Source organism: Lemur catta, chromosome 1, assembly GCF_020740605.2.
Source record: "Lemur catta isolate mLemCat1 chromosome 1, mLemCat1.pri, whole genome shotgun sequence".
Taxonomy (NCBI): Eukaryota; Metazoa; Chordata; class Mammalia; order Primates; family Lemuridae; genus Lemur; species Lemur catta.
This window is the reverse complement of record NC_059128.1, coordinates 30,771,034-30,794,180: the sequence shown is the minus strand read 5'-3', so window position 1 is coordinate 30,794,180 and position 23,147 is coordinate 30,771,034. Positions and strand designations below refer to the sequence as shown.

Here is a 23,147-nt window from a genome sequence, read left to right as displayed (position 1 = left end):
AGGCGTTCAGAAACATGAAGATATTCTGAAAGAGGGGTGGTGATTGGTTTTTTGGAGCTTGGCAAAACATTGTAGAGTTATTATTTGTTTTCAAATGTTTGGGGTTTGGCAGATCATAAAATGCAGTTTGCCAAGCACTCTCCTTTGAATTTTAATACAGGAATATCTTGGGTGTAATTTAATTGGTGATTCATTTGCATTATACTGATCAGAATGCTGTTTTGGAAAAGATATTTGATGACTGAGAAATATTAGGAGCTTTACGGATAGTCTTTTATTACTAACTTTTTCTTAGATGGGGAGAAAAATGGAATTCAAGCTCCAAATATTTTCTGTAAGATTTGGGATTTGGAATCTTTAACTAAGTAGTAGTTTCCAAGTTTGTCTGTATCACTTTCTCCACAAAAGCAAACCAGAGTCTACTTCTCTGGCTTGATCTGCAAATCTTTAGAAAACTTACAGAGCTCATCTGCAACTCTGAGCCAATATTTAATTTGAAAATTAATGTGAAAACAGAGTTTTCAACATGTAAGTAGAGAGAGTAGCCCTCTTTTGGAGAAACAGGTTGGAATTAAAAACAAACAAACAACACACTAAGGAGACTAAGCATAAGGTGGATCTTTGGTTCAAAAGCCAAAATGTTTGAGATGGCAAAACCCCTGAGAGTTTGAAAGTTATATAAAGTACCGTGAGTTAGCTTTTCCATTGCAGTTTGCACCAAAGGTTGTAAAAGAAGGAAGCATGCTGAGACTTTACAAATGAGGACGAAGCCATAAGCTTTTTAAAGAACAGGGAAAGAACATGGGTAAATATGGTACTCAACTTCTTACTGCTCATCAGTTTGCAACAAAGCATGATGATTAAGAACAGGTTTCTTCTTGTCTGCTGTCAGCTTCCTATCTTTTGTAACTGGCCCAGAAAAAGCAGTGGCAGCAACTCAAATGACTACTCACCGTCTCCTCGAGAAAACAACAGTGCAAATAAGCATCCAGCATTTTAAACAAATTGAGGTGTATATTTTCACGTTCAAATTATTCTGAAACCAAAGGGCAGAAAGTGTTAAGTGTTGGGAAATTCTAGTTCTGAATTCGATTAACCAATGTTAAGGAGAAGGACAGGGTGATAGAGACTCTTTTATTTGCTTCAAATGGTGGGGTGAAGGAGATTGTAAGCATATCATTGGGCCAGTGTTGAGAGTTTTCTTCTCTTGCTTAGTATGTTCTTCAAACTGTTTAAAATGCCAAAAAGCAAGATCTGTTTGGAGTCACTGACCTTATCCTGGCAGTGACTTAGCTGGTCAGAGTATTAGGTGGTCTACAGAGATCCACACTTGTTTAGGTCTAAAAATTTTTTATTTGGGCTAACTTCCCATGTATTTCTTTAAGTTACTAAGTATTCCTTTCATCATAAGAATAATTCATGTTTTGTTCTTCTTAAACTTTGGTCCTGGTTACCTTAAAACAGATAACACAAAAAAGATACTTTTTCTTTTTTTTCTTTTGAGACAGAGTCTCGCTCTGTTGCCCGGGCTAGAGTGAGTGCCGTGGCGTCAGCCTAGCTCACAGCAACCTCAAACTCCTGGGCTTAAGTGATCCTACTGCCTCAGCCTCCCAAATAGCTGGGACTACAGGCATACGCCACCATGCCCGGCTAATTTTTTCTATATAGATTTTTAGCTGTCCAAATCATTTCTTTCTATTTTTGGTAGAGACGGGATCTCACTCTTGCTGAGGCTGGTCTCGAACTCCTGACCTCGAGCAATACACCCGCCTCGGCCTCCCAGAGTGCTAGGATTACAGGCGTGAGCCACCGCGCCCGGCCAGAAAAGATACTTTTTCTTTTATTTCTCATTCTTCTCATTTTCTCTCCCTCTCTCCCCCCCTCACCTCTTCTTTCTCTACTTCTCCTGTCCCTTTCTTACTGGTTATAATCTAATTAGAGGATGCTTATCAATGACCAGTGGAAAGGAACATTGTCAGATTTACTTTTTGCCTAACTGTAATCTATATTGCAGCAGGCAGGATTTTTGTGAGGATGAAAGCAAAGTGCAGATCCCATGAGTCTGATGCTTTTCGTTTTAGGAAATTGAAATGACTTGCTACATTATTGAGAGTGTACCTTAGGTTTGGATAATAAAGAATATAGGTAAACATTTTAAGGGCAGCTCTTGTTTTATACTTCTTATTTCTCACAGTGCCTTTTACAATTGTTACCGATTTTAATTTGGTTAATTCTTGAATGTGAGGGTAGATTATTTAATTCTGTATCTTAATATATAATCCAGAAGTGGTGAATGATACTTTCTGCTAAAAATCCATTAACCTTACAGGAAACAAAACCCAATGAGGATTATATTTAATAGAAGTAAAAAGTAACTTAATTTAGTTTTTACGAGCTGTTTTTTAGAGAAAGGCATAAAATATTCTACACATCTGCATTTGAAATTAAAATCAAGCAGAGCATTCTCATGAGTAAGTATATGAAACAATAATTTAAAAATACCTTAGCTCTGTATTTATTACTGTTCTATAGCAACTATTATTGACTTGGGAGAGGCCAGAGTGTCTATGGGGTAGGAGAAAAGGGAGCAAGTTATGCAAGCCCTCAGAGATGATGATTTAACTTCTTAATGGCACCGTAAAAAAAAAAAAAAAGGTTTGTAGGGTTTTTTTAGGGTTTAAAAATGATTAGATTTAAAAATATATGAATATTTGAATCCTTTCTTCAAATCAGGAAGCAGAGGCTTTCCTCTTTTCTTCTCTCAGATGCAGCAGCAACCCTGGCTCCTCTTGTGGAAATTGCAGAATATGTCATCTCATTCTAGAGACAGTTCTGTGAAATAGCTAATTCATCTTGTAGCCTTTTAGAACATTGCTCTAAAAAACTTTTAAAGCCATTTTCAAATGTTGCAGTTTTCAGTATAAAATGGGACTAATTATTGACACTACTCTATAAATCAGAAAATTATGTTGAGGTCCAGTTTAAGCTCATTGGATGAAGAATCTTTGGTTCTAGTATAGTGTTTATGATAAGTGTACTTTTTAGAAAGTTAAAAAAAATAGGATTTGGGTTTTTTAAAAAAGTTCTAATATTTCCTATGTTTTCACAATATTAAGAGACTGTTTCACATAATATGCTCACTTTAGGAGACTTTTATTATATCTATATAAATAAGGTTAATTTATTTATATCTACATAAATAAGATTTCTACTTAGAAGTAAGCCTCTGAAGGGTCTATTTTTGGTTTTTTGTACATTTTAAATTCTTATTCTTTAAGACCAGAAAGCGAAAGAAAGAATAGCAGGCAGACAGCTCTCCAAGAAATAGAGGGAACAAGTAGAAGGCAAATGAAAGTTATGAGAAATGTGATCTTGTCACTGAGGAAGCCAAAGTGTTAAATAGGGGGGGAAGAGAAAATTCTATCAGTCTCTACTTGTCAGGAGAAGTAAATCCCTCTATCTGACTCTCATTTTTGCAAAATGTGTTAAGCATTTTACAAATACTATCTCCCTCATCAACACTATGAGGGTAGGTAGGTATTGTTATACCTTGAGCTTGTGTTTCAGGGAATGTCTACAAATGAGTCTGCTTCTTTAACTGGGCTTTGCTGTATGAGGAGAATGCAGATAACAGGAAAGAAAGCTAGACATTTTTCATGGATGCTTCTTTTTTATTTTTTGAGGTTTTATTTTGGAGCGAAGGAAGAGGAACCTGTCCTCTTTAAAGAAAAATATTTTTAACTGAAACCTTATCTGCAGTGTTGAGTGTGTCAACAAGTTCTAAATTGTGAAGAAGTCTTATCAGAAGAAAGGCTGCTTTGAAAATGATATGGAAATATTTGCTGGGTATTCACTCCTCCAACGCCTAGATAAAGTATACGAGGGAGTAACTGAATTTTACAATATTTACATAGCTACATAGTGAGCAATGAAAACATTCTTTAGATATTTAATAACTGGTTAGATCGGCCTGCCTAAAGCTTAAATGACAAAAATGAGTCCAGGAATCAGTAACTTGTGTACTTTGTTAGCTGTTAGGGATCCTGTGGCAGGGCAGCACTTACCTGTAAAGGTGCCAGAACACATCAGAGTGGGTAGAGATTGCACTGATGCTTGTCCCAGAAAACCTATCCAACTAAGGGCTTCAGCTCCTCTGCTAACACCCAAGGCCTCTCCACCTGTCCTTTGCATTTGCTCTTTGCCCCTTCCTTTACCTTCTAGATTACAGACAGCTCCTGATTCCTCCAGACTCCAGGGCTCCTTGAAATTGCTATTAAGACTTTGAGACTTTACAGTAAGAGTTTCCAAACAATCCTTCAAAATATTAAATATCTCTTGGGTTTGCCCTTGTGTACCTATTACCATAACTGAGATAGCAGTCCAGGTCTTCATTACTCTCACAGTCTCTTCACCAGCCTTATTTGCTTCTTCCTTCACTACTCACTCTCTTAGGTACCTCTCCAGATTGATCTTTCTAAAACATTTCTCTTGTGTCATTCCTCTGCTCAAGGCCTTCAGCATCAAGCCTAAATTTTTCAGCTTGTCCTTCTAGGCCCTCTGTAATCTGGCTTCTCCCTACCTGGCAGTTTTATTTCCCACTCTAACTTGAAGCTTCCTTTGCAGTCCAGTGGTGTGTATTTCAACTTGTATATTTCTGGTTGTATTTTTTCACAGGTCTAGAATATCCTTATTTTTTAATTTATTGAAATGTTTCTAGTCTTCAAGTCCTATTTTTTCTATAAAGTATTCCTTAATTCAGTCTACCTAGGTGTTTCCTTTCTCTGTACTTCCCTTATAAACAAGTCTTGTTTTTATGAAAGTTATTTTTCCCCAACTAGATTATAAACTTCTTTATCACAGAAACCATGATGGCAAAGCAGGTTCCCTTCAAAAGCTTATTTATTTATTTATTTTTCTTCTCCAGCTCTGTCCTCTTCCCCATCACTCAATCCTCTTTGATAATTAACATCATTTCACTGTATATCTTTTCTTTCCCATAGTCTTTCTTTTCTCTTCTTCTCACTTATCAGTATACCAGCATACCTTAGTGTGTATCATTTTTTGGTCCAGAACAAAAAGTTTCTTTTTTCCTTATAATATTATGTAATCCATTTTCATGTAAAACATTTTTGAATCCTACACAAAAAATATAAAGAAATAAAAAATACCTGAAGTCCCATCGCCATGAGCAGTCTACCATGGAAATTTTGGTGACTGTCTTTTCAGGCATTTCAATTCTCATACACACACACACACACACACACACACACACTCTCTCTCTCTCTCTCTCTCTCTCTCTCACACTCACATACTCACACATATTGATATGAGTGCCATACTGTTTTTTCATGAATGTCTTTTTAAAAATGCAGATCTTTTTAGAGAAGGAAGTTTACCTCCCCTCTCTCCTTTTCCCTCCTCCTATCATCTCTTTAGGCATCCTTGTTAACAAGCTTTATGTGTAAGCATTCACTAAGCCCATTTAATCATATACAAATACATTATATATAATAGTATAAATAGGGAAGAGGAGTGTATTTTGCCAAAATGGGATCATCTTATATACACTGATTTGGATCTTGCTTTTTTCACTTAACTATACATTAAGAAAATCCTTCCAAGAGAATACTTTATGTCTAAATCTAGAAGAAATATTAACATGGGAATTGAATTAATAAGGGAAAAATTTGAACAGATGTGAAATAGATATATATCAATAGCTTTTCTCAGTATCATTAAATAACCAGTTAAAGAAAGAAAGAGTAATTGTTCCATTTACAGCAGTGCCAAAAATCTTTAAAATGCTTAGGAATAAAAGGGAAAGATTTCTAGAAGCCCAATTCTCTAAATAGTTGCATAGAATGGGCCAGGCATGGTGGCTAACGCTTATAATCCCAGCACTTCGCGAGGCCAAGGCAGGAGGATCGCTTGAGGCCAGGAGTTTAAGACCAGCCTGAGCAACATAGTGAGACTTCATCTCTACAAAAAAAAAAAAAAAAGGAACAAATAAATAAATTAGCTGGACATAGTGGCACTTCCCTGTAGTCCTAGCTACTCCGGAAGCTGAGGCAGGAGGATCACTTGAGCCTGGGAATTCAAGGTTACAGTGAGTTATGATTGTGCCACTGTACTCTAGCCTAGGTGACAGAGTGAGACAACGTCTCTAGAAAAACAAACAAAAAACTGGATAAAGTCATGTTAAAGTTTACATGAAAAAATTAATGGTTGAAAAGAACCAAGAAATTTATGAAAAAGATTACCTACTTTTTAAGTTTAAATAAAATATGTATTGAATGGTTTCACTGTGCTACTAAATTCTTCTACAATATGACTTTAAATGGCTGCAGAGTATTTTGACATCTGAATACACTATCATTTATTTCACTAATTTATTTTTGAAATGTATGTTGCTTGTTTTCAATTTTTTTTTGCTACTATATATGCCATAGGGAACATCCTTATGGATAAAGTTTGTACACAACCCTGGTTGTTTCTATGAAATAAAAACCTAGAAGTGAAATTGCTAGGCAAATTTTCACATTTTTAAGACCTTTGCCATAAGAGTTCTCATTATTGCACTTTGCTGATAGTAGATTGTTAATTTAATTCCTAAGGGAATCTCTGTTTACTAGACAGGCTGAACATGTTTTTATTTTTATGTGACATTTATATACTTTTCTTCTGTGGTAATGCATTGTTTTTAGGAAAAATATAAAGGGGTCAACTTACTTGCTTTCGAAACTAAGAAGAAAACTCCCTTGAGGTTTAAGGCATTTTGACTTGTAAATGGCACACGAACAGGTAGGCATATTACACCTAATAACCAAACTACAGACTCCAATTTTGTTGAATGTGACAGAAAGATCTGGTTTCTCTTCATCTCAATCTACTTCAGCCTCTAGGGCAATTAGGACATTAACTATCACATCTTAAGCAAATAAGTTATAACACTGACTTCTGGAGCATTCTATACCAGATATCTCTTAAATTAAAATTTCTTCTTAGATATAGTTTGGGTAACACCATCAAAGTGTATTTCTTCACCTTCTGCTATTAATCAATAATAGTAATAATAACTAATATTTAATATATCCAACTGTACTATGTGTCAGATACCATGCAGTATACCTGAGATGAAATATTTAAATATTTTTCTCTTTTTGCTGATAAGGACACCATCAAGTGAGAGGACAGAGCCCTGGAGTTGGCCTTGTTACCACTAACTATAATCACTCCCTCTATTCAGTCTTTTCTTTCCTTACCCCTAACTCTTGCTTCATCAGTTTTAGTCATTTCTGGATCTCTTTACTCTTTTTCTCTCTTGATGTCTTCCTTTGACCTGTCTCACTGCCATGACTTCTTGTTATATGGATACCAAGCTGTGTCTTATTCTGCCTTTTTGTTCTGTGTGTTCTCACTCATTAGTTTTTCAGGTAGCCATATTTGTATTTAACCTATGTAAGCTTGATCTTCATTTGCAGAAAAAGGGAATAAGATCTACTCATTCAGTTAGAAAGAATGGTAATTTTTTTTTTTTTTTTTTTTTTTTGAGACAGAGTCTCATTCTGTTGCCCAGGCTAAAGTGCAGTGGCATCATCATAGCTCCCTGCAACCTCAAAACTCCTAGGCTCAAGTGATTTTCCTGCCTCAGCCTCCTGAGTAGCTGGGACTACAGGTGTGTGCCACTAAGCCCGCCTAATTTTTCTGTTTTTTTGTAGAGACCCAGGGGTCAAGCTCTTGCTTTTGCTCTGAATGGTCTCAGAACTCCTGGCCTCAAGCAGTCCTCCCACCTTGGCCTCCCAGGGTGCTAGGATTATAGGCATGAGCCAGCATGTTCAGCCAGAAAGAATGGTAATTTACGTTAATGTTTAATTGAGCACTACTTTTTAAGTACTGATTAGTTCTCTAATATACTTACAACCTTAATGAAGTTCAAAGTTGTATAGAACTTTAAAAACTCTTTTGAAAGTGAATTTAGATATAGGAGTTAGGATTTGAAAACAGGATTATATTATAAACTTAAGCAGCCTTATAATTTTTATTAAATATATAAAATATGTGAACATGCATTTATAAACATTTAAAAAAATTGCAGAATCTGAAAATATTGTCCATTTCATATCAAAATTCTTTCAGTATCATAGATGTACATAACTTTCTTTGTCATTTAGTAGAAAAATTGCTAATTGCTATATTTTTTCTCTTCCTCTTTAATTTTTAATTTATTATACTATCATTGTGCTAAGAGTAAAGAAAAATTTAAATGATGAAAATAAAATCTGGGCCAGGCGCGGTGGCTCACTCCTGTAATCCTAGCACTCTGGGAGGCCGAGGCGGGTGGATCGCTCGAGGTCAGGAGTTCGAGACCAGCCTGAGCAAGAGTGAGACCCCGTCTCTACCAAAAATAGAAAGAAATGATTTGGACAGCTAAAAATTTATATAGAAAAAATTAGCTGGGCATGGTGGCGCATACCTGTAGTCCCAGCTACTTGGGAGGCTGAGTGAGGCAGTAGGATCACTTAAGCCCAGGAGTTTGAGGTTGCTGTGAGCTAGGCTGACGCCATGGCACTCACTCTAGCCCGGGCGACAAAGCGAGACTCTGTCTCAAAAAAAAAAAAAAAAAAAAAAAAGAAGAAAATAAAATCTGCCATCCTATCAACTTGAAGTTCTCTATTACCTTTTAGTTCTTGTTAAATAAATTGCTTTTCAGTTGTATTTTTCTTTTACATTTATATAAGTGCTTTTAATTGATGGAGAAAAGAATATGTGAAAATCTGGCACAGAATTAATCAAATTTTTGCCTAACTTATATTATGGCCTATGATACTCAATTTTATCTATAGTGTTTTTAGCAAAGGCTTCTTTATTAACAATATTTGGTTTGGGTAGAATGACTTTCAAGAAGTATAATCTGTCAGTTTATTCACAGTTGGTTTACCAATTTTCTGACTTTTCTGTGACCCTTTTGGTTGCATACCTTTGACCCTTTTATTTGACCTTTCCAGTAGAGGGCAGCCATAGGTGGAGAAAACATTTACTTCATCAATTGACTTCCAATTTAATTGTGGAATAGGCAACACATGCACTTTTTTTTTTTCCAAGTCTTTCTGCCATGATATTTCCAGTCTCTTAGCTCCCTCTCCAGACACTATTACCAGTCTCAAAAGTATGCTTCCAAAGATAATCTGTGCACAAACAAGTGTGTATGGGCATATCTATTTTTCATTTACGCAGTTACATATCATACATATTCTTTTGAACCTTGTTTTTTTCACTTATAAAGCTGATTCATTTTTTTTTAAGGTTGCATAGTATACCATTGTATCTTATTTGGTATCATTTCTTTAACCAAATGTTGTTGGTGGACATTGAGTTTCTTCTCTGTTTTGGTTGTTCATAAATAATACTGTGTGTATATACATATATATATATATATGTACTTTTAAAGTGTTAGTGTACATATGTGAGATTATCTGTAAAATGATTTCTGCAATATGGAATTTCTAGTCACAGAACTGTGTGCATTTAAAATTTTGATAGATTGTATGAAATTGCCTGCAAAAGAAGTTGAACCAATTTATACTTCCACTGATAATATATAGGTATATCCTTTCCCCCACATTTGCCAACTGAAGGTATTTCAAATGGCAGCATTTTATATCATACAACAGACAGAAAAGACACCGTTTAGTGTAAAATATTTTGTTCTCTCCCAAACAAAATCATTGGTTATCCCTCTAAGCCTCTAGCCTCTTATCTCACATGGCCAATATTCTCTTCCAGCAAGCTTAAACCCCCAAATCAGTCTCTTCCCCGACTTTCTTTTGTCTTCTACATCAGTTGTCCATGATCGCAATTTGATTCCACTTCTGCATTTAGTACCTCCTTTCCATTTCCACTGCCTGCTCTAACTCAGGCCCTTATAATATCTTTTGTATTATTATAAAGCCAACTAATCTTCCATTTTAAAATTTCTCCTTACTGTAATTCCTTCTCCCAAATGATGTAGTTATCTTCACAAGATCTGATTATGTAAATGATTTGCTTTTTAATTATTCCCCATCCAACCCTAGATTTTTTACCTCAACCTTCAAGACACAGTGGCTTGGCCTTATCTTTCCTTTCCAATTTTATTTCTCACTACTCTCTCTGTCTCTCTTTCCTCCTTTCTCGTCTCTTGTAACTGCCTGCTCCCCTGTTCTCTCTCTGTGTCTGCCCTCCCATACAAGCATAACTGTAGTTAGTCTGGATTTTTCATCATTTCATGGACAGCACTCTATTGCCCTGGTCAATTCCTTAATTTCACTATTTTTTGCATCTGCCTGTAATGTTCCCTTCTGCATTTCTGCTAGGTGAAATTCTATCTATTTTTAAAGCTTAGGTTATATACCATCCCTTCCATAACATCCTGTTTCCCTAGCCAAAAGTAGTCTTTTTTTCTTCTATGTGCTGTATAATATAATCTATTTTGAGATATCATTAGTATTAAATATATGGTATTATGCATTTTAGTTGTAAACATCTTGTTTCACTCAGGAGATTGCAAACACTTTGAGAACAGGGACAATATCATATCTATCTTGGTATGCTAATCCATCTCACCCATAATATGTGTTTCTAGTAAACTGAATTGTAAATGCTGAATTTAAAAATCTTTATGGTATAGTGATTTTACAGTTTTCCTCATTGTTACTGTTTTTTGAATGTTTTAAAAGGCTTAAAAGTTTTGCACATGCAGAGAAGAATAGCTGAACTAAAACTTGAAATATCTTTCAGAGTTAGTGCCCAAATGGCAGTGGGATGTCAGAGGAAGAACAATGTCTTGGAAGTCATGCATATCTAGACAAGCATCCCAGTTCCTCGACCTCTCTTTAGCTGTGATTGTGTAAAACCCTGAACCTGTTCTCTTGTCTTTAAAATGAAGTGACTGGAGTACGTCAGTGTTTCTTAACCTATTTCTGTCACAAAGTGCATGTCAGGTTATACGTGTGAACATGTTCCCATCAGCACACTTAGATTTTGATGGAAGACAAAATAATTAGAATGGTTTAATTTTAATTGGATTTTGTAGTTGCCACAACTATTTCTGGTGTACCTGGCACACCTCAGAATGCAGCATAGAAAAGATAGGCTGCAGGTTATATGTGAGCCTCTCTCTTGCTTCCCAGTGAGCTGGGAATGCAAGTGGGTAAGAGTGAGGTTGTTATAGGAATAACTTTGAATTTAACCTAAATTATACAAACATTAGTCACAACATTCACAGTATTTTAATTATTTGTAGGAACAAATTATATCTTACAATTGATTTTGATACCTGATCTTATCAAGTAGTTATGAACTGCTGAACAACAAGGTCTTGAAATTCTCTTCCAACTCTCTGGTTCTGATTGTTAATTCTCCTTTCCACAGTATAGTTGGGAATGAGAAGACATTGAAAGTTTTCAGCAGTTCTTTGTGACCTGTGCTTTTGGTAACATAAGAATGGGGGGGGAAATGCTTTCAGTTAAAGTAATTGAACATCTAATGAGTATTTCCTGTTAGTATTAAAATATCCCAAGTGAAAGGTAATTTGGTTTTATATGAGGATCCATTTCATCAAATTTATTGTAATCTATCTAATGGCTTCAGTCACATTAGCATTAACCAATAGCAAGATTAAGAAAGAATTTGTGGGCAAGAGCATGGAAAGTGCATAGTATTTTATTTAATAAAGGGTTGAGAGGTTAAGGAATTCAGTACAAAAGAGGATTGATTACCTTGAGGGAAGATGAACTTCCAGTATACCCATCATTTGACTGCTGGTCTCACTGTGGGAATGAGTCTTAGAGAAAAAGAAAGATGCTCCAGGCAGCCATGTGCCCTTTGGTGTTCTATGAGTTGCTGTCTTTCTCTTTCTTCTTAGAAAGCAGTAAACTGTTGGAACTAACTGATGAGCATACATGTGCACAGAGGGAAGTAAAACTCAGTGGAAATAAAGCAGTAGGGGGGTGGAGGGAGTGGGCAAAAACCTACCTAACGGGTGCAGTGAACACTATTTGGGTGATAGGCACACTTACAGCTGTGACTCAAGTGTTACAAAAGTGATCCATGTAACCAAAAACATTTGTACCCCTTAATATTTTTAAATAAAAAAATTTTAAAAGACTAGCAGCCCAGAAAAAGAAAAGAAAATATAACTATTGCGATATATTCAAAGAAATTTTAAGTATAGTTCTCTGAGAATGAGCAGGATTATCAGTGGAAGCACCATACCACAATAACAAATTTATTCAATAAAAAAAAAGCAGTAAACTGTCAGGACCTGTCACTTCTTGGATAATGCAAATGATGGGGCATTCTGCATCTATGATTTTTTTTATGGTAGCCTATTTACATAAAAATCTAGGGTTATCTCATTTGAATTTAATCAATCAAGCTAATTCTAATGAATTTTCTCTGGGGAACATAGCTTATGAAAGACAAAAGGCAGGATGAATGGTCTTAGTGGCCCCCAAATTATTTGAAACTTTCATTTTTGGTATTCTTTCGTGGCTGCTACAATAAATTCCCGTTTTGGCTTTCCTCATTCTCAAGGTTGACAATTTGAAATATGTAGGTGTTAGATGAGGAATGAGATAATTTCTTTAATTGTCATATTTGTACCACTTCATTTGAAAAAAACTTTACTAGGTATAATTTATATGCAGTAAAATTCATGCTTCAGTGTCCAGGTCAATGACTTTTGACAAATGTATACATCCTTGTAGCCATCACCATAATCAGATATAAAACATTTTCATCTTCCCAGAAAATTTTCTAGTGCCCCAGTGCTGGCAAGCACCACCTGTCACCAGGCAACAATTAATCTGATTTCTATCACAATAGATTAGTTTTGTCTGTTATAGAATTTCATAGAAATGGAATCTTTTGTTCAGCATAATAATTTTGAAATTCATCCATTGTTGTTTCATATATCAGTAGTTCATTCCCTTTTATTGCTGAGTAGTATACCATTGTACAAATATGCTGTAATTTATTGTATCTTATCTGCTGATAAACATTTTGGTTGTTTTCATTTTAGAGTTATGGATATAGGTATTTATAATTTGTGTATAAATCTTTTTATGGACATGTGTTTTCATTTCTCTTGGGTGAATAGGAATAAAATTGCTGAGTCATATGGTAAGTGTACAGGTAATTTTGTTAGAAACTACCAAACTGTTTTCCAAATGGGTTATGCCAACTTGTAGTTCCACCAGCAGTTAATGAGAGTTCTGCCTCCTGTCAGATCAGCAGCAGCATTAGATTCCCATAGGAGCATGAAACCTGCTGTAAACTGCGTATGTGAGGGATCTAGCTTGCACACTTCTTATGGGAATCTAGTGCCAGATGATCTGAAGTGGAGCTGAGGCAGTGATGCTAGCACTGGGGAGCGGCTGCAAATACAGATTATCACTAGCAGAGAGGTTTGACTGCACAATAAATGTAATGCGCTTGAATCATCTTGAAATCATCCCCACCCCTTCCCCGTCTGTGGAAAAATTGTCTTCCATGAAACCCGTCCGTGGTGCCAAAAAAGCTGGGGACCGCTACTACAGAACTCTTAGAATTTATTCCTCCTATCTAGTTATAATTTTGTATCCCTGAACTAATCTCTCCCTAAGCCCCCTCATTCTTCTCAGCTTCTGGTAACCATTATTCTACCCTCTACTTTTATGAGATCAACTTTTTTAGCTTCCACATATGTATGAGAACATGTGGTATTTATCTTTCTCTGCCTGACTTATTTCATTTAACATAATGTCCTCCAGGCTCATCCATGTGGGAGTGGGGATGCTAGATTTCCCTACACAAACAAGGTATGACCCCTGCCCTCAAGGATCTTACTATTTAGTATAGAAGATAAAAGATGTTCACAAACAACTGATAAAGTTAACATATTTAAAGTGATATAATAGAATGAAGTGTTTTTGAAGTTGAAAGGAAAAAGAAGAAAGCCACTATGGGAGGATCAGAAAATACTCCATGGGAAAAATGGCATTTGAATGGGCTCTTAGAGAATGAGTTTGATTTCAACAGTTAGAAATGAAAGGGAGTGCATTCCAGGTAAAGGAAAGGTATGATCAAAGAAACAAAGGTGAGGAAGTGTGGGAACAGTTCTTAGATTGGTAGTAATTCCTTTAAAAAAAAAATAACAGCTTTTTAATAACACTTTCAATTACAATTTAGTGGTTTTTAGTATATTTACAGAGTTATGCAACTGTCACCAATATTCAGTTTTAGAACATTTTTCAGCACTCTAAAAAGAACCCTGTACCCATTAGTAGTTACTCCACATTTTTCCTTCTCTCTAGACCCTGGCAGCAACTAATCTATTTTCTGTCCCTATGGATTTGCCTGTTCTGGACATTTCATATAAATGGAATCATATAACAAGTGGTCTTTTGGGACTAGCCTTTTTTTCCCTTTGAATAATGTTTATCCATGTTTTAGTATATAGCAGTACTTTATTACTTTTCACTGGCAAATAATATTTTACTGTATGGTATACCACATCCATTTGTTTATATATTCATCAATTGATAGGTAGGTATTTGGGTTGTTTCTACATTTTGATTATTATGAACAATGCTGCTACGAATATTTGTGTAAAAGTTTTTGTATGGAAATGTTTTCAATTCTCTTGGGTGTATAACTTCTGGGTCATATGGTAATTCTATGTTAAATTTTTTGAGGAACTATCAAATTGTTTTCCAAGGTGTCTGCACCATTTTCATGCCTACCAGCAATACATAAGGATTCTAATTTTTCCACATCTTCACCAGCACTTGTTATTGGGTATCTACAGTGGTGATGAGACTGCTGGTTTTATAGGGGACCTGGAAGCTGGCGAATGGAAGATAGGAATAGAGAAAATTAAAATGCCACTGAGCTTACTATTCTTACTAGGATTCAGCTTTTTTTTTTTTTTTTTTTTTTTTTAATAAACACTTCTCAATTGTTGCAAGCCTTTGGTTAACTTCTAGAGTTCTGGAAGAATTTATTTTGACAATTTTGCTGGTGTTCTTATTGCTTTTTTGAACTATCAGATTTTCCAAGGTCCTTGTACTGCCATTCTATGGTTGCTTCTCTTGAATACTCTTTTTTGTTTGTTGATTTTTATGTCAAATGCAGGTTGGTGTCATATGTGGGTGAGCCTTGATTTTCTTTTTAGGCTCCTAAGCAGGGGTATGACCTGCTATGCCTTGATCAGAGCTATGCCATAGAAACTGGAACAGAGAATAAATGCCTCCTTGTATTTAGGGGCACTTTCTACAGACAAATGAAAATCATTTTGTGGGGAAAGCATGGTTGCATAGCGCCTGGATGGACCTGAGGATAGGGAAGGAAGTATTGTGGGCAGTATGAAATTTGGCTATTGCTTGTTTGGAATTGGGCTTCTGTCAGTTTCCTAACTGGGATAATATTATCTCTCCATACAGAAATGTTCTGTGGGCATAGAAACACTTTTCCATGCCTTTTCTTCCCAGATAGAGGAGCTGAAAGTAGAGTTTTCTTTAGTAGTCACATCTCAGTAGCCATGTACAGAATTCAAGTCTCTTACCTTGATATATACCTTATTAAGTTATTCTTAGCAAGTACAGGTAAGAATGAATGGGCTGGGAAAGTTTAACCTTGATAAGAGTGAATATAAGGGAGTGATAGGGCATCTCCCTTTAATAAGGTTAAAGATTGACAAAGGAAGGTAGAAGAAATTTATTTAAATTTCTGTAGTCAGAAATTTAGTCAGAACCAGGACCAATGGATCAATGTTACAGGAAGGCTGATTTTTAGCTCCATCTTAAAAAGGACCAAGCAATTAGAACTGGCTTCTTCTGTTCAAATAATAGTTAGCATGAGCCACTTCTTAGGGAGATGGTCAAAGAAATTCCTGATTGGGAGGGAGTTTGAACTAACAAACCTAAAGACCTTTCTTACTTGAAGAATATGTATAGTATTTTACATATATTAAAACAGCTGTAAAGAAAAGTGACTTGCCCCAGATTCTTGGTTAAACCTTTAGTTCATTTCTACTGTTTACTACCCAAAAGGGAAATGTTCCCTTAAGAATATAAGGGATGGGACCTCTCAGAATTCAAGGAAAAGATGGACAGATAGGCCTCAAAAAGAGAGACCAAGATAGCTCTAAGAATCTCAGCTGAACTTTTGTTTTAATGCTCTGTCATTGAGATGTTTAGCTTCCAGCTGCCAGTTTATGTGGCTATAAGTTCAAATTCTCCAATGAGACACTCTAATTTACTTAGTTTGAGTCATAAGTCAACCCTTAATTCATTCAGCTATGGTCAAGGAGTAAGGTTCATATAATAGCAACAAGGTTAAAATTGGGGTAGGGATGGGCTTTCTCCTCTGGATGGTGGTCAGTTCTAAGAGGAGAGAAGGAATAAGTTGTGGGCTAGATATCCTATGAGATAGTTATTACATTTCCAAAAATGTCAATGATACAAGTAGAGCTAGGATCTAGGCTGTTTGAATCTATTTCAGACAACCAGTATTTATTATATAATTATTATAAGTAAGGTACCATGCTAGATGATTGGTAGAATGTAGAATACAAGATATGATGCCTGTCCCCAGGGTATCTACAATCACTCTAATACACTATTCATTATTAATAGGTCATCTTGCTTAGGTTTTATTTTGGGAAGGCTAGCTTACTGATTATGTAGACAAGATCCATATAAACTTTTGAAATTGAATGTTAAAAAAGACTTTTCTAAATATCCACGTATGTAATATTTGTATAGACCAATCCTAAAAGACTATCGTAAGCCCTATTCCAAGAAACAAACAAAAAGCGCAATCTCTTCTCCCTAAACAGACAAAAATAAGAGCTGAATATCTTACATTGCTAGGCATATATCACGTTAAAATGTGTTCTTGTTCTCATATGTACATTGGTGGAAGATAACATTTTCAGTATCTATGAGTTAACCAGTATCCTAGGTATGTCACATAGGGAACATACATATGATGTACAGATATTATGCTTATATAATCTAATTCTAATCTTTATTTTCATTATCTTAAGGATATATACATATATATATTTATTTCAGTTGAATACCTAAGAATTTTTTTTAAATTTCTTATCTTGGTGTTTAAGCCACATTTAGGTTTGCAGTGTTTGAAAGGCATCATTTCTGCTTTACATTCAGCTCTTGTTCTTTCTACCAGTGGAATACTTTATCAACAAAAGATTATAAAGTAAAAGTAATATGACGTATTTGTTAGGCTCTAAGCCTTTGCCTTTTTTTCTTTCCAATTAAGAGTAAAGAAGACTGTCTAGGTGCAATGTCATGTTAAAATCCCATGAAGGTAATTAGTAGTTGACTTAGCAAATTGCTTGAATGTTTCCTAAGAGACAAACTTTAGCTATGATGCAAGAGATATTTGATTTCTACTTGAACAGGTCATTGGCTTTATCAAGACCTTATATTAACTATAACCTGGTCTATTTAAAATCCTGGATTTGTTTTAAATGGCTGTCTAAATTTTTATGCTACAAAGGAGTTAACATAACTTTTTGTTTTTGGACTCTTGCTGACCTTAGAATCCAACCAACTTTGCCATGGATATTTCTCAGAGCCTATTTTTACAAAATAATCACTTTTTTTTTGAGTCATTTTAATTAAGTTGTTCCCCATTGTTCACATGTTGTTAACTTTCCACTTCACTGGTATGATTTCAGGAAAGGAACACTTATGGCATACGTTCAATCAGAACTTCCGCAGGTAAATTATTACCCACTCTCCTTTTTTATTTCATGTGGTCTTGGCATATTATGCTTAAATTGTGCTCAAATTCTGCTTAGAAAGTTATTGTTCCATTGATATGCATAATATTTATGACCATTTAAAAAAATACACATGAATCCCACAGAGATCTTAAGCGCTACCTGACAGTAATATCTAACATTTTCTTCTGCTTAAACTCTGATATGTTTAAAAAAGCAGAGGGGGTACCATAGTGGTATTTTTCCCTTTAATATTAGTTGAAGCATATAATATTACTAGCAATGTATGTAAATGTTTTAAAATTAGAATCAGCCTACCTAACTCAATGAAATACAAATCTTTCTGTTGATTTTTATTTAATTGCTGCTGTAGGCAGTGTTATCTGAATATTTAGTCAAAGTACATTAAAGACATATGTTTTTTTTGTTTTTTAATAGGCTATATCCAATATGAAAAAAGTACATTTTTATCAATGGCATTATAATTGGGCCTTGCTTTTTTTTGTCCAGTCTGACAATCTTTGTCTCTTAAATGGTGCGTTTTGTAATGGAATTATCTATATGGTTGAGTTTAAATCTGTCATATTGTTATTTGTTTTCTTTTTTTCTTTGTATCAAACTTGATTTATTAGATGTAGTTATTTCTTCACACTAGTAAATTAAAAACGAAGATGCAGATTTTATGTATGTATGTGTATGTATGTGTGTGTGTGTGTGTGTGTGTATATATATACATATATATATATATATATATATATATATATATATAGCAGTGCAAACAATTATTGAGCTTCATCTTCTGGACAAGAATGCCAAGTTAGTCTCTCTTCATAAAAAGCAATTACAATTTGAGGACACTTCATATTTGCCTCTTTTGCCAGCACCAAATCTGCCTCATCTGAATCTTTCCATTTCATAAGAAACATTAATTCTCCACTGCTATCTGTGGCACCAATTGTTCTTTCAGGATCAAGACCTCTGGCAAAGCCTCTTGGTTTGTCTGCAGCATCTCTTTTCTTCTTTGATTTGCTATCATCAGATTCACTGTCAGATAAAGAGTTTCTTTTTGTACCATCTTTTTCTTTACCAGCTTTTTGAGAATCAAGAAATGCTTCAATTAACTCTGGGGAATCCGAATTTTCTTCAGGTTCCCAAGTATTGTCAGCGTCTATAAATCCCTTCCACTTCAGGAAATACTCCACTTTCCCATTTACTACACATCGATCCAGTACTTTTTCCACCACAAATTCTTCAGGATCTGCCTCTTCAACCTTTTTACTCTTTCCATTCTGTTTCTTTCCCATTTTTTGCAATGTAGTTTTATTGGAGGCCATTTTTTATTACAGACTTGAAGAGCTATTATTCATTGCCTCTGAACTGCTCCGGGTCTCGGGTCTACGGCGTCTCTGTTGTTATTTGTTGTTTTTTTTGGAGACAGGGTCTCATCCTGTTACCCAAGCTGGAGTGCAGTGGTGTCAGGTGTCATCATAGCTCACTGCAACTTCAAACTCCTGGGCTCAAGCAATCTTCCTGCCTCAGTTTCCCTAGTAGCTGGGACTACAAGCAGGGGCCATCATGCCTGGCTAATTTTTTCTATTCTTTGTAAGGATGGGGTCTTGCTATATTGCTCAGCCTGGTCTAAAAGTTTTTAAAAGTGTGTATTTTTCTCACTATATAGGATATTAGACTAAATCTATGCCATCTATTCTAAAACTAATTTTATTCATTCCTATCTGTTTTTGAAAGGATTTAAGGTGGTATGCCTACTCTTTTGTGCTCACTTTCAAAGACTCTCTCTAATACACAAAACTTCTCGAAGTCAAAGATATCACATCTTTTCCCCTTTCTCCAACATCTTTTATACCTGGCTAAAATTATAGTCTGTATACATGAAAGTGATAATTATATATTAGTAGTTATTGGGTGGTTCACAAATTTCCTGAAGAAGTAGGAACAACAAATGGGGTCCTTCTATGATAAAGAACGATGAGAGCAATTGAGTGTGACATCAGGAGACTCAGCCTTAGTGTTCTTACTGAATCGTTACTTTTGTAAATCTGTAACTTTTTTTTCCACGTTGTTCCTTTGCTGCTTCATGCCTTGATTTTCCCATTTGCAAAATGAAGATAGGAACAGTTGCTTCCCATTTACTTCATGAGGAATTTAAGGATGAATGGGCTAGTGTTTCTTTCCCCAGATGTATCAGTTTAATCTTGTTTGTTTATTTTCTGTCCCTACTTCTGATTCCATAATGTCCAATTGTATATATATTTTCCATTCTTTTATTTACATTCTTTTCCTTCTCTGGGATTTCTCAAAATGAAAGCATGTTAATCACATTTCATAACGCGCTTGAGTATCCAAGATACTTTTCAGATATGGGCAAATGTTTGAATAGCTGCATTTGCTTTTGAGTGTCTATCAAAACCCATGGCCCAGACCATCAAAGGGTGTAACAAGAGGGATATCTCCAGTCTGCAATGCTGATCATTTTCAGCATTCAGGGTGAATGTTGCAGCCTTTTCTGAAAGGCTTTTTCTAGTCTACTGAGATGACTTCTTTTCTTTTAACCTAGATGATCAGGTTTAAAACAATGCCATCCATGACCAACAATTGAGTTTGATCTGTACAGGGCTCTTTAAGAGCGTTAACTGAAAAGCCTAATTTCTTATCTGAAAAACAGATGTTTTACCACAATCCTCAACATATATGTGCCTGGACTGTCTGATACTGATTGAAAAAAAGAAAAAAAGTTGAGTAGTCAATATCTGGTGTCTCCATCAATTTCAGATAGACTATTAACAGGTAAATTTCATCATGAGGGAAAAAAAGAGGGCATTGAAACTTAGAAACAAACTACTCATTGATAGAATTCCACTGAAGGTCAAAGCCTCCCTGACCATTTATGCAAAAACGCTGGCCCTGATCTGATTTATGAACCCTAATGAGAGCAAGTACTTAATTGGAGAACCAAAGCTCTGTAGCATGGCCTGGAGGAAATTATCTTGTCCTGGAAGATTTTTGAAGTCAGGAGTTAACAATTATGTCTCTGTTACTCTGATATGGTTCTCATAGAATTTTTAAAATTTTGACCTAAAGTGAGATGCCTAAAGGATGTAATTGTTTAGTACTGTTTGAGTACTAAATAGTGTCTTATAGAGATTATATAGGTTTGGAGTTGGCATAACTAATATTGAGTTATTTTTTGTTTTTCTATCAGAAGGCAGTCAAAGATTCAAATGCTTCTTGAGCCTCCTCTTAGAATGTGTGAGCAGGACTGTGCTCCTAGCCCAGAGGAGCATCCTGAACTTTCCTTTAGCTGTGGCCACAGGACATGTGTTCAGGTCACACAATCACATCATTAAATAATATGTGTATTACTTAAAAGGAGAAGAGTTAGGGCAGAGTCCTATTTTATGGCATTTAAGTTTGGAACCACTTGTGTGAAAACTTATTTCTGTGTTTATAGTTATATCCTAATTTATCTATAATAAACATTGAATTATGAAGGAGAAAAGTTATTTCAAAAGTCTGTTGTTGCAGGCTACTCTGAGGCTGTAGTGACATTGAATGAGAGCTCTGAAGGAAATCAGTTCATTTTGGAAGGATCAAAGGCTAATGATGGACAAATTAATTAGACAAAAAAAATCTTAAATTTTTTTCCTCTTTCACAATTAGGGGAAATAAACTTTATCAGTAATCACTAATTAAACCTTAATATTGCTTCTTTTTCATTGCAAGTACAGTGTTGATTTGAAGAGAAAGTTATTGAGGATAAATGTGCCATAGAGGATTTTTTAAAGTTAATTACTGTTTTCTTAGGAGCTCTTTCAGTTCCATGTTAATGGAGTGTTGAAGCACACACTTTGACCTACATATTAATGGAATTTACTGATTTATAGAGGGATAAATAATTCTTTTTCCCTAATGAACAATTATGTGATGCTTTGGCAACTAATATTATTTTTTAAATTTCATTTTCATTTCTTTTTGAATAGGAAACACATTCACCTAGTTCAGAATTTCAGAGGCACAGTGCTGTATGTAGGAAGACATTTTTTGCTGACTCCATTCCTCAAGCCACCATATTAGCTCCCTTGAAGGCAGCTCAAGTTACTAGTTGCTTTTATTTCTGTGCATAAATATTCTGTGTATATCAAAGATATATATATTTGTGTATGTGTATATGTATATATATAAATAAGTTAATATATAAAAACAATTTTCCTCTTTCACACACCACAGCTTGGTTATCATACCTATTGTTCTACACCTTGTTTAACAATTTATTGTTATTTTCATTTAACAATATATCTTGAAACTCATTCGATGCTGGTACATAAAATGCTTCCTTATTCTTTCTTATGGTCTCTTGGTATCTATTATGTGGTTTTATCACATTTTTTAAACTAGGCTCCTATTGTTGGGCATTTATGTTATTGCCAATCTTTTATTTTCATTACAATGACGAATGTTGTTTTCTGCTTAGTTTTCACTTTTGAATTCATTTCCTAGCTTTTTTCAGGGCCTAGACATTAGTACCAAGAACTGAGATATTTATTCTGTTTTGACACATCTGAGGTGTTTGTATATAGACATGTGCTGCTAAGCTGTCTAGTTCTAGTCTCATTCTCCAGAATACCCACCTAAGGTAAAACCTATTTATTTTAATCTTTATGCTGAGCAAGTGTTGGGTCACAGCTCCTATTGGCAAACTAGAGAGTTCCAACTACTAACCTGTGTTTTCAATTACTGTGACATAGCCTGTGTTCCAGTTAGAAGAGCCAGCCTTTATTTGGTGAGACTCAAATAGTGTTATTGAAAACTGTATCATTGATAAAGTAAGGTTAAGGAAATGGGAACCATCCAAGATCTTAGGGTGAGAGGGGAGGACAGATTTTCAAAGCAGTTTTACTCCTTGATTTTAAGATCTCGCTCTATAATTTCAGCCTACATCAGATAATTCTATTTAGGACACAGCTGGTACATTTGAAGATCAAAAACTCTTAAGGTAGTAATTGCATGGAATAATCACACAACAAAGTCATTGAGCAGATTTGTGGACTTATGGCAGGTTACTCTAACTAAATCTTGATATCGTAGGAAGCACAAGGAAGGACTATTGTCATGACAAGCAATGGAGGTTTTGTTGCGCAATCACTGGAGTATTCTTTTTCCCTAAATTTTATACTCAGTGTATCATTAACTGCTGATCTTTTAGTCTACTCTGATACTGTGCAGTGCATTCCTTAAAAATGTGGTATCTAGGAAAGAAAGTTAGTAGATAAAAGCCATTAGTATTGTTATATATTAGCATTGGTTTGATGATTACTTGTTTAAGATAAAAATGGAAAATTTGTTTTTTTGTCAGGAA

The 23,147-nt window shown here is 35.1% G+C and overlaps 2 protein-coding genes across 5 annotated transcripts in view; one reads left to right on the top strand and one right to left on the bottom strand.

Annotated features, from left to right (window-relative positions):
- Positions 1-23,147, top strand: part of RAD51B (RAD51 paralog B) — a 523,185-nt gene that overhangs the window by 155,053 nt on the left and 344,985 nt on the right. The gene's annotated exons all lie outside the window — the stretch shown is intronic.
- Positions 18,556-19,211, bottom strand: LOC123647583 (chromobox protein homolog 3-like). The gene has a single exon (XM_045565159.1). The coding sequence runs from the start codon at positions 19,105-19,107 to the stop codon at positions 18,556-18,558; it is 552 nt and encodes a 183-aa protein (XP_045421115.1). The 5' UTR covers positions 19,108-19,211.